This window comes from Rhopalosiphum padi, chromosome 2 (assembly GCF_020882245.1).
Source record: "Rhopalosiphum padi isolate XX-2018 chromosome 2, ASM2088224v1, whole genome shotgun sequence".
Lineage (NCBI taxonomy): Eukaryota > Metazoa > Arthropoda > Insecta > Hemiptera > Aphididae > Rhopalosiphum > Rhopalosiphum padi.
The window spans coordinates 18,529,771-18,541,759 of record NC_083598.1 but is presented as its reverse complement, the minus strand read 5'-3'; the positions used below and the strand labels follow the sequence as shown (position 1 = coordinate 18,541,759).

The 11,989-nt window shown below is 27.7% G+C and overlaps 1 protein-coding gene, 1 long non-coding RNA gene and 1 pseudogene across 2 annotated transcripts; all 3 read right to left on the bottom strand.

Annotated features, from left to right (window-relative positions):
* Positions 1 to 562: 562 nt before the first annotated feature.
* LOC132923289 (uncharacterized) lies at positions 563 to 1,950 on the bottom strand (annotated as a pseudogene).
* Positions 1,951 to 2,365: 415 nt separating this feature from the next.
* LOC132921925 (uncharacterized) lies at positions 2,366 to 3,253 on the bottom strand. Its single transcript, XR_009660970.1, has 3 exons — positions 3,006 to 3,253; positions 2,619 to 2,766; positions 2,366 to 2,530 (listed from the first exon to the last, which is right to left on the bottom strand). It is a non-coding gene; the product is annotated as an uncharacterized LOC132921925 (long non-coding RNA).
* Positions 3,254 to 4,679: 1,426 nt separating this feature from the next.
* LOC132923408 (myb-binding protein 1A-like protein) lies at positions 4,680 to 10,406 on the bottom strand. The gene is made up of 17 exons (XM_060987390.1): positions 10,144 to 10,406; positions 9,874 to 10,077; positions 9,400 to 9,582; positions 9,099 to 9,320; positions 8,611 to 9,022; positions 8,378 to 8,543; positions 8,187 to 8,308; positions 7,933 to 8,078; positions 7,493 to 7,666; positions 7,204 to 7,404; positions 6,845 to 7,144; positions 6,643 to 6,782; positions 6,338 to 6,585; positions 6,087 to 6,249; positions 5,780 to 6,023; positions 5,485 to 5,720; positions 4,680 to 5,416 (listed from the first exon to the last, which is right to left on the bottom strand). The coding sequence occupies exons 1-17, from the start codon at positions 10,258 to 10,260 to the stop codon at positions 5,302 to 5,304; spliced, it is 3,393 nt and encodes a 1,130-aa protein (XP_060843373.1). The 5' UTR covers positions 10,261 to 10,406; the 3' UTR covers positions 4,680 to 5,301.
* Between the last annotated feature and the right edge of the window lie 1,583 nt (positions 10,407 to 11,989).

Genomic DNA, 11,989 nt, shown 5'->3' with positions numbered 1-11,989 from the left:
TTATTGACTACAAAAGTAAAAATAATAAATAAATATTGCAATTATCTTGAAAATAGATTTTAGATCCAACTATCTAATGAAATATTATATAATTTGGTACTAGTAATACCACTGACTAATATGTGATATAATGTAAGTAATGTTTATTCGTGCATTATAATTTATTAAAATATGTACATATATTGTTAAGAGAGAGCCTGAATTGAGAAAAGGGCCCGAAAAAATTGCAGGCACCCCCCGAAATTCAGGTTTGTGCACGCCTATGCTCACCTAGTCACCTACTAAAAAAATGTTTATAGTTAGTCCGCCTTGTCGTGCATATAAAATATGTATAAGTACACAATTGAGTCTCTCGAACGGCAGACTTCCGAATAAATTTAAATGTCTGGCTAATAATAATATTACAACATAATAATACAGTATATAATCTATGGATATGGATCTATCATATTAATCTATCATCTATAGCAATCATCAATCTACGCTATTCGTCGCAGACGATTGACGGTTGTAATAATTTTAACGGAGAAAAAAAATAGACGTACAAATCGTTAAACCGTACTTTAATATTTTACACGCATATGCCGTTCTGTTCATATTATTTTTATGAAATATCTCAATATCTTCAATTCGAAACGTGGTAAAGACGGACGAGGAAAGGTGTTCCTGGGTTGGCAATGTGGTTACTGAACGTGTGGACATTAAATATGACACAACTAAGTTTCACAAAAAAAAAAATCGATGTTTACGTGAGTTTGATTTTCTATACTTTTGGAGCTTTAATTAAATTTTTTAGACATAAAATAAATACATACTTATTGCACTGGACAATCTGCTACCCGCCGGTAGGTTATATACGTATACGTATGCATATTTTATTCCCGAACGCGCGATGCATAAAATACGCGAGACCGAAAATACATAATCGTAATATAAGTTTATTACCAGACCCATTTTATATAATAATTTATATTTATATTATTTGTATAAATAGCATTTTTCATTTTTAACTGGCCGAGTACCTTTCTTTAGTTTTCTGTTTTTAGCGTATTCTCCGCGGAAAGGAGTTTGAGAAATCCATTGCTTTAAATATTGTTCAATTTCATTATCAGTTATGTTAACGAAGCGTTTGTCTTTTCTGACTATTTCTGAGAAAAAAAACAATATTATAATAATAATAAATAAGATTTTGAAGTATTGGTTAATGGTTATACATAAATTATGTTTTGTATAACATACCAAATATAACTCTGTTCACCATAAGATTATTAAATGGTTTTTTTCCTCTGAAACCAGTATATGAGTATTGATTTAGAATAGCATCTGAAAATGCCATGATTTTTTTTATTACTTCTTTTGCAGTTTTTCCTTCAATTCTACCCAGCTGTAAAATCTGTTAACATAAACCAAAAATATTTATAACTATTTTATTATTAGATTGTGTACTGTACTACTGTTTCTTTAAAACCTTACAAGTTTGTTTTTAAATTCTCTGTCACAAAGCTTATTTTCAATCTCCTCAAACTCTTCAAATGAAGAAATAGGCCAACAATATGGTTCAAAATCATCTGAATGCTCAGTAGTAATTATATTGGCAGTGTTGATTAATTTTTTTATTTCTTCTTGTCCATGAGCTTAATTTTGAAATTCTGTATTGCTAAAAGCCATAAAGTTGTACATTCTTTTGTAAAAATAATCCATTTTGGAAAAAACCTGATCAGCTACAACAATTTAAAAAAGAACTATCAATAATATTGTTTTCATTAATTAATATGCAAACTAGACATACCAAATTCTGAGATATTAATATTAGCAGTACCTATTCATTGAATTTTACATACGTTGAGCATTTTGTTCCTTTAATTTATCCACACTATCTGTAAGTGTGACATTAATTAATTATTGGGATTGAAAGCTAATTTTCTCTAACATACCAGCTACCAGCAACATAAGATGTTAGATGTATTCTATTTCCAACTTACCAATTGATCTAGTGAAATAATAAGAATTCTAAAACCCAAAGCCTATTTGAGATTATCTCACATTTTTGATATTGTTAATTAGTCAACAGTTGAAATATCATCATTTTTAATGAAGTTTTTAGTATTCAAGGAGATAAAATTAAAATCAAAAATGTAGAAAAGTCAACTAATTAAAATATGTTTTCAAAAGTCTTATTGATTTACTACAGGTTAATCCAGTATGATGGAAATAGACCATATAAATAATGTCATATGTGGCATGTGTGTTAAAATAGATAAATTTGAATTCAAATCCCCATAAAATTTAAATTAATTAATACTAATGGGGAATTATAGAAGGTATTAATTAAAAATAACTTTAAAAAAAATAAGCTTACAGTTTGAATTATTTTCTTCTAGAACAATTTTTTCACTAGAATTCGCCAGTAGTTCAGTAGGCAAGCTTACATTAGATTTATATCTAATATTATGTTGATCTATGTTTTCAGAAATGTCAATAGAAGTCATCGATAGTTGCTTATTCTTGTACTTATCTGTTTTAGTTGATTCTTTTATACCATCAAATTTAAAAACAATATAATAAATATATTAATATATCTGTTAATATTTCAACAAAATTTAAATATTAATACTTACTAGTTCTTACATACCAACTAATTTATCATTTTCATCGGGATCTAATAGATTGAAACCAGATAAGTTAAAATTGTCATTAATAGATGCAATATGTAACATATTATCATCAGACGAACAAAACTATTGTTGGTAGTGGATTCACTGTTTACTATAATAGAAAAAAAAATGTATTAATTTAGTAAGGTACTTAGGTACACAATTTTAAAGCAATTCTTTAATTGTTGATTTGATTTAAAATATTTTAAGTGTAAATACCTAGTAGCTTAAACATAAATAAAAACCAGTAATCATATATTCATATGTTACAACATCAAAAGTTATAAATATTAAATACAAAAATAACAACATGAATAATATTTAAAATCATAATACATTAAATTAACAAACCTTTTGCTTTGCATCCCAAAACTGAACATTGGTATGGAACTTTCACCATCATTGACAAATAACAGTCGCAAACTCTAGGCTCGTAATAAACCACAAACAGAAACTAAAGTACTGATGGTAAAACAGTGAACAAAATGTACAAAACAAAAATATATAATAATAAAATATATATAATCACATTAAGTATAGGTATTAATATTTGATTAATAACTATGTATAATATTAATATACCTATCTACATCAATATATATAAATAATATATTTTATTATTTATGATATTTAATTTGTTTGTTTATAATATTTGATTTATTTAAAAATGTATGTTTTTTTTTATAAAATAACTTTATCATTATTCTAATGGTATATTAATGAAATGAATCATATTAAAGTAAAGTTATAGCAATCAAATAACCTAAAAGAATTAGTAATACTTTCTGTAAATCCTACACCAAAGCATTATTACTTATGTTAGTTATGAAATTTATATATATATTTTATATTATATATAGATACATATAGATACCTATCATGAACAATGATTTTGTAAATCTTGTACAATTGTTGACAAATATTTGGCAAAAGTTTGTATTTAATTTAAAACATATTTTTGAATCGCATAATGAAGTTTGTCAAACATTAATTGATTTTTGCAAGTGTAAATACAATTTTATAGGAATATTGTACAATTATTAAAATAATAAGCAAATATTTGACAAATAGCATTTAAATGTTACAACGGTTTCTGGGCAATTAATTTTAAAATATTGTACAATTTTTGACTAATATTTGGTCAAAGTTTATGTCCAATTTTTTATTGAATAATATGATCTAGTTCAAATGATATTTGTCAAACATTTGATTGATGTTTGCAAATGTAAATAAAGTCTTGTAGAAATAATGTACAATTTTTTAAAAAAACTAGCAAATATTTGACAAATAATATTTAAATGTTATGTTTTCTGGGAATTCAACCAGATCTTAAGAAGCTTACTAAAAAAGTAGACACGAAAAAATACCACGCAACAAATTTAGCTTAATGTTAAATTTTTTTATCTAATCTATCATCTATGGCAATAATCAATCATCACTATTCGTCGGAGACAATTGACAGTTGTAATAATTTCAAGAGAAAAAAAAATAGACGTACAAATTGTTAAGTAAACCGTACTTTAATATATGAGTATATAACATTTTACACGCATATGCCGTTCCGTTCAGCTTATTTTTATGAAATATCTTAATATCTTCAATTCGAAACTAGGTAAAGAAGGATGAGAAAAACCTGTTCTTTCGTTGGCAATGTGATTACTGCACGTTTGGACATTAAATATGACGCAACTAAGTTTCATCAAAAAATCAATATTTACGTGAGTTTGATTTTCTATACTTTTTTAGACATAAAATAAATACATATTAATTATTGCACCATGGACAATCTGCTACCCGCCGCGCCGGGTGACGTATATGTACATATTATTCCCAAACGCGCGATGCATAAAATACGTGAGACCACAAATATATAATCGTCATATTCCCAGACCCATTTTGTAGAATAATAATTTATATTTATATATTAATTGTATAAATAGCGTTTTACAGTTTTGACCGGCCACTACCCGACTAATATGTTTTCCCTTTGAGATCCCTAACAAAAATAAAAAGTTTTCCGAAAAGTCACTTTAATGTTCTATAATTGTTTGAATTTTGAATTTTGATGACATTGGATAAAAATTATTAAAGAGGTGATTAACACCATATACTACCACCCCATATATCAATGAACAATAGTTTTAATAATAACAATGATTCCAGTGTAAACATTTTTTAAGTATAAAATAGACAAAATATTAGTAACTTTTAGATACATCATTCATTTTGGTATACTGTTCACAACATTCAACAGTACAACAGTTAAACAATAATGTTAATAATTTACATAATTAATTTATCATCCTGCATAAAAGAACATTCTATTTTAGAGCTCGACCAATTATTGTTTATTTTTTATAATTTAAGTAGACATTACTCTATTCAATTTAACACATTGTTTGAGTTGATACGTTTAATTATCTTGTACACAAATAAAAATTGTGAAGTTTATTGAGAAGTAATCAAGAGTAATTATCATTACAATAACATTCAACAATTGAACTTCGTATTCACAGAAATTATAATCAACAATACTTCTTCAAGTTTTTCAACAAATCATATAATTTCCTAAAAAAGTCAAGTAAGGCGGGTTATTATTTTTTTTAACTGAATCAATTTAAGAACAAATAATAGTTTTTTTCTTGTTTCAATCGCTGTTTTTAATTTTTTTAATTTTTTTGTTTGACACAACTAATGATTTTCTTTTAACAGGTGTTTTCCCAATAGGAGTTTTTGGGCCATCCAAGTGGTTATTTTGAACACTGAAAAGTAGAAAAAATTATTTTAATTACTAGGAACATAATATATAAATATTTTATTCAAAAATTACTTTTTCTTGGCAGTATTAATTTTTTGAACAGCCTGTCGCAGTTTATTCCAATGTTTGCGACCTACTTGATTGAATCTGCTGGTAGAACTTTCTAAAAGCTCTATAAGACGAACCCAATCACAACAATGATGTGAGAATTTGTTACCACAAATTATGCACAAAATATTCAACAATTCATTAATGTATCTCTGGCGTCCAGACACATCTGGTTGACTGTCGTCCAATGAAGTGAAGAACTAAAATTGACATTGTTTTGTTAACAAAAATATATAATCATGATATAATTGAATCATACTTTTATAATAAATTCAGACAAATTTTTTTCTATTTCATCAAGTTGAGTATCATCCTTTAATTGTTCCAAGAGTCTTGTATTTTGATAAAATGATACTAACATACATATAGCTTGTGATCGTCTGAACCATCTAACTGAGTCATTAAAGGCGTATGGCAGAATACTCTCGATTAAATTAATGTTTTGTTTCCATAAAACTTTCGACAGCAACGACTCAAATAAAGATACAGGTAACAAACAGTCTCTGTTTTAAATATATAATATACATCAATTTAGTAATGTTAATCTAAAATTTTTAGTCAAATACCTTTTAGTAAAGAAATCTTTCAGTGAATCTTCTAAAATGCTGATTACTTTGGACGATTTTTGTTTTTTTGTTGGCAACCCAGAAATTATGTGGACATATGATTTTACAAGGAATGTGCAGCATTGTGTTATGTGTGTACTAATATCCAAAAACACAGGTGCAGCTAATAAGAACATAAATCAGTTTTTAATGTCATATAAAAATGAAATATAAATATAAATAATTTATAAAATATTCTCGTGTACACTTACTTCGTACACCTTTATCCATTAATACTTTTAAGACCATTGAGATTAATTCATCATCAACAGTATCTGTATTATTGATTTTTTTGATCTGACTGATTTTTTTTAATGCTGATCGAACTCGAGTCTCCAAAGGTCGTTGTTGAATATCTTTAATGCAATATTCCAATAATGCAAACAAAGTTGGAATAGTATCCAATATGAGACATAAAGATGGGTTATTGTCCAAATATATATCTACTAAATCCATAACCCTAAAAAAATTAATATTTAAAAATAAATCATTTTTAACTTTTGAAATAAATAGGTACCTCAATCTAAAATTAATTTTCTCTTTGATATGTTTAGGATTTTTGTTTGAATTTTTCCTATAGGTCTTAAATGCTTCTGATAATAAATCATCCATCATTTTGCCATCTTCCTCAGTCATATCATCAATATCAACAGATTCCTAAAAAATGAAATATTTATCAAATATCTTAGAAATTATTAGTATTTAAATAATAAAATTACATCATCTGAATGCTGATTAGCAGACATCATTGCTTTGTGTAAAGCCAATTTTAACTGTTCAGTGTTGTCTTGATCATCGTCACTAGATTGTTCATCAATTTCTGAACCATCAGTTTCTTCATCATCTTCGTTATCTAAATCATGACCATTAATTCCGTTGCCATTAACCTTTGTTTCATTATCACCGTTTTCTTCATCTTCATCATCTTCATCATCATCATCATCTTCTTTATCACTTTCAGACTCTTCGTCACTATCGTCCATTGAATTTGATGCGGTATCGTATTGAGGATTTAAAACCTTAACATAAAACGTTCGATAGTCATATATAAAAATATGAATAATGATGAATAATTTACTTGTAAAATTTGATGAGAAGCTTGAGGTGTTAATTCTGAACATAAATGTGAAAATATACGCGAAATTAATTGTCTCAATAAATAAGACTCTCTAGCTAATAATGACAACATTAGTTCTACTACAACTTCGACCCAATTGAGTTCGTCTTTTTCTTCATTTTCAATATCGTTAGTATGATGTTCATAACAATTTTGTAACTCCTGAAAATATTAAAATTGTATATTTAATTTCTTATATTGTCTATAAATAACCATAATAAAATATTGAAACTGCTTAATTTAGCTTTACTTGTAATGTGTCAATAGCCACTGATGGTTCAACAAACAAATATATTCCTAGTTGCAAGAATAAAGTGTGAAAAACAAAAAGAATTGACTGTTCTTTAGATTTTGTTTCACATTTTTTTAATTTTTTTTCTATATCTTTGGTTGTTTTGAACATTTTTTTCCAACTATTCATATCCTATGATAAAAAAAAAAATGTACAATGTTATATATCAACCACTTTTGTTCTTAGCTATAATATTAGAGTGAATTAATCCATGACATACAAAGATAATAATATTACTAACTTTAAATTTGACAATCTGGCATCTACCAGTTAAATTTAGCATTAAAGTTAACAACATAAAATTGGGTGTAGCTGAATGTAAATTTGCCGTTAAGTTCGTGTCAGATAGAGAAAATAGAGTAAAATTATTTTAAATATTTAAATCTGAAAGTACATACATCTTTTGAAGTTTTAGACCGAAGTTGACGGCCATCTTTTAATAATTCATCAGTATGATGAACAAGTGTAGATAGGGTTATTCTAAGTGTTTCCATATTTGGTTGTTTGTGGCTTAGTGCTTTCATAAAAGAGTCTCTAATGATGGCTAAAAAAGTTTTTGAATTAATTAAGCAACATTTAATTATTACTATTCATAATTAAGTACAGAATTTAAATAAATAAATTCATTATGTAATATAAATAAAAAACTCACCTGCTAACTCATGACTTATATGATATTTGTCTGTTGCATTTGTGAAAAATGCATGTTCCAACATAAATTTTAATTGTTCTATTTTCCATGTAACATCAGTACAAATTTGAAGTCCTAATAGTCTAAAAAATATAAACATGTAAAAAAAAGGTGCTAAAAATAATAACCAATATTGTTTTTTTAACGTATACCTAGCAAGAAGTTGAGCTGCGTATCCACGATCTTGAATCTTCCAGAAATGTGTCTTTTCATTGTTTCCTTTTTTTTTCATAAGTATAACTTGATGGCATTGTTTGGCCAAAAGCTTAATATGCTGTTCGTCCATTTTTATTAAACAATTTTGAACAATTTTAATACCTAGACAATCACACACTTATGTAAAAACGTATTACATCGAAGATTAAAAATGTTAAATTAAAAATACCTGTTATTTTTTCTACCATCATATCTCCAGGAGGTAGAATGAATTTCAATAATACTTTGTATGCAATATTAGGTGTGGCAGATGAGCTGACTCGGTCCATTACAGCTGATATACTTGAACGAGTATAAGATATAAGCGTATCAGCGTTTGGCCGAGAAAATGATTTTAATAACATATCCATAAACCAATTAGAAAGTAATGAATGTACACTATCTAGAGAACTATTCTTAACAATATTTGTACACAGTTTCATAGCAGCCATTTGCTGATAACGATTATGTGGGCCTGTGAAATGTGGCTGAAGAACACCCCAAAATGATGAAATAAGTGAATCACTATCACTTGCAGATGTTATCGCAATAGCAAAATGTTCATATACAGGGTGCTCGAGGACTTCCACGGAAGAAATGTGCTAGGTACAAAAGTAACATAGTTAGCAACAACATACTTACATCATGTTGGAAAATAAAATACTTAAAAATACTTACAAATACTAATATTTTTGCAATGTCATTCATTGATTCATTACATAATAGTTCAGTAGCAGTCTCCAACACTCTCGGAATAAATGCACCATCAATTAATTTTGGATAATGACTATGCACTTGAATTATGCAATACAATGAATCTAAAGTTTGTTTCGTAATAGGCAATCCAATGTACTTTTTTAAATAAGGCCAAATTATTTCAGAAAACATAACATTATTGGACTAAAACAGAAAACAATGTATAATTACAAACTACAATTGTTATTCTTTTGTTTTACAAAACTATCTAAAAATCACTTACTGAATCAATTCCTTCGGTTAAAAACTTGTATGTCAATAAAGGTAAATAAGACCTTGTTTTCATATTACTTAAAAGTTCAGCTACAATTGCTTTTTGGGTATCTATTGCTCCAGCACTAAATATTCCACTACGTATCATAGCACCATAACATAACACTTTACCTGACAAAACATCGCCTTCTTCCTATAAAATTTAATAGTATTTTAAAAATTTCTTGTTTTTCGAATATCCCAATTAAATATATTATACATTTAGTAAACAACTTATGGCTAGGTTTAACTTAAAAGAAAAACTAAAAATGTTTTAATATCAAACAGTTAAGTAGAAATAATTATATTTAAAGGAATGTTGTTCTATAAGGTCATGATATTTTAATTGAATAATTAAAATTTATTTATTATCTTGAGTTATATTTTAAATCCTAGGTATCATTATTTTATTAACAACACTGACAATGTCGCGATAGTTACTTACAGCTTTTGAATCGTATTTAGTTAACTCTTTATCTACAATGTTTTTGAAATGATCCAGATTGAACCATGGCTTGTCTGTTAAATGGCTCACAATAACCACCAAAATAGAATAGTAAACAGTTCGGACTTGTGTCTTTGGGGACCCTAATCCACGTACTAACCTTGTTAACACATAATACACTTCTTTTTGCCGCTGCTCGTCCAGCTAAAAAACAACAATTATGTACATTTAATGATTTCACTAATTATTATTCAGTAGGACATGACTTACAGGTTCGTTACTAAAGAGCTGTAAATGCTTCACCAGTTGCATGCATAATTTCGGTTGGCCGTTGTGCGGCGCTTTAATGACTTTTGAAAAAAGATCCAAAACAGATTTGCTGGCCATAGTTAAAACAGTTTAAATACAACGATTAAAACGATTTCATTTCCAAGTTAATAATTTTGAATTGAACAGTACACATAAATTTACATGTGACGATTCAAATTCCGTTCAGAGAGGTCTGACCGAAGACATGTAAAGAAAACACGTGATAATCATTTGTTTATCGCCGCTTACGTTATCAACAAACGTGGCAAGGGAGAATACGAAATGTTTGTAAATATTGTTCTTCGATATCCTTGGACTTATTATCACAGAATATAATATGATGTTATCACAGAACTGTGATAGTGTTGATACTAGGACAAAAGCATAGGCAATTTATCCTCCATAGATGATAGATCCTGTAATGTCCTAAACCGTGTTTATATCTATGATCATACAACCACGTCATACTATATAATTCTGAAAAATTCTAGATATATGAATATGTTATGACGTGCGTACTGCGTTCGTGTGTTCCATTCTTTTATATTATGTCTATGGTCTATGGACAAAATATTCAATTTTTTAAAAAAAAGTTTAGGACAAAAGACTTTTGGAAGAAATAATTTTTGGAACATGTTATATTTAACGGAAGATGTTTTTCTAGAAATAAAATCATTACATATTTCTTGGTATCACGGACTAGTCCGTGCTTGGTATAAATAAACGTCTGAGAAAATAGACGTATTATTAATTCAATAAGATTAATTAAATTAGAACAAATTGACTTTGGTATAACCACAGAACAATTCTGTTATAGATTAACAATAGGCATCTCTGATATCAGTTAGTAACATCGCCACACCGGTACGCAATTTTTTTATTGTTTTACAAACCGACTAAGTTTTGTTTTACAAATTTTGTGTTTGATTTTCACTTCAAAATGGTTGTAAAGTGTCTAGTGTGTTCGAATAAGTATGGATCCTTATCAAATGTTACTTTTCATAGATTTCCAAAGGATAGCGAAAGGTAAATATTATAATTAATTAAATATTAATAATTTATTAATCTAACAATTTTGTTATATATAATTGTATAATGTTTTAGATTTTATAAGTGGGTTGAACTTTGCCGTCGTCCTGATCTAACAGAAAAGAGTCCAAACATTTGTAAACCTACTTATAGACTATGCTCAGAGCACTTTGTCAAAACAGATTTCAACAGTAATGGTCGGTTGAATAATAACGCTGTGCCTTCTGTATTTAGCTGGTCTGATGTGGAGTTGAAACAAACTGATTGTTTAGAAACAATCCCTGAGGAGTCCATTCCTAGTACTTCAGGAACAATGGCCTATTCTGCTGACATTAATAGTGAATCTCTATCGTCAATCAATTGGTCAAATATATCTGACATATTTTGTTCAACTCCTAAAAGCTCTACATCGAGATCATTAACTTATTCATCAGGGAACACTTCAACGTGTACAACACAAACACATAAAGATTTGTCCAGGAACACACCACGAAAGGTAAAACTTAACAAACTGCTAATTATCCAAAAGAATAAATATAATGATCTTCATAAAAAATATCGTGCACTTAAAAAGCATTGTTCTGACCAAGAAAAAAAGTCTTCAACATTAGAGTATTTTCATTTAATGTGCGACAAGTTTCTAAATAAAGGTTTTGCTAATTTTGTTAAAGTACAGTCCAAACTAACATTGCAAGATCCCCGTGGGCATAGGTTTTCTTATGAGACAAAACAGTTTGCACTCATGATACATTTTATGGGTCCTAAAGTTTATAGATTT

Coding starts and splice junctions, on each gene's coding strand:
- LOC132923408 (XM_060987390.1), bottom strand. CDS start 10,260: ATGGCCAGCAAATCTGTTTTGGATCTTTTTTCAAAAGTCATTAAAGCG. Junction 10,078..10,143: donor AGCTCTTTAGTAACGAACCT/GTAAGTCATGTC, acceptor GTTGTTTTTTAG/CTGGACGAGCAGCGGCAAAA. Junction 5,417..5,484: donor ATTAATACTGCCAAGAAAAA/GTAATTTTTGAA, acceptor TCTACTTTTCAG/TGTTCAAAATAACCACTTGG.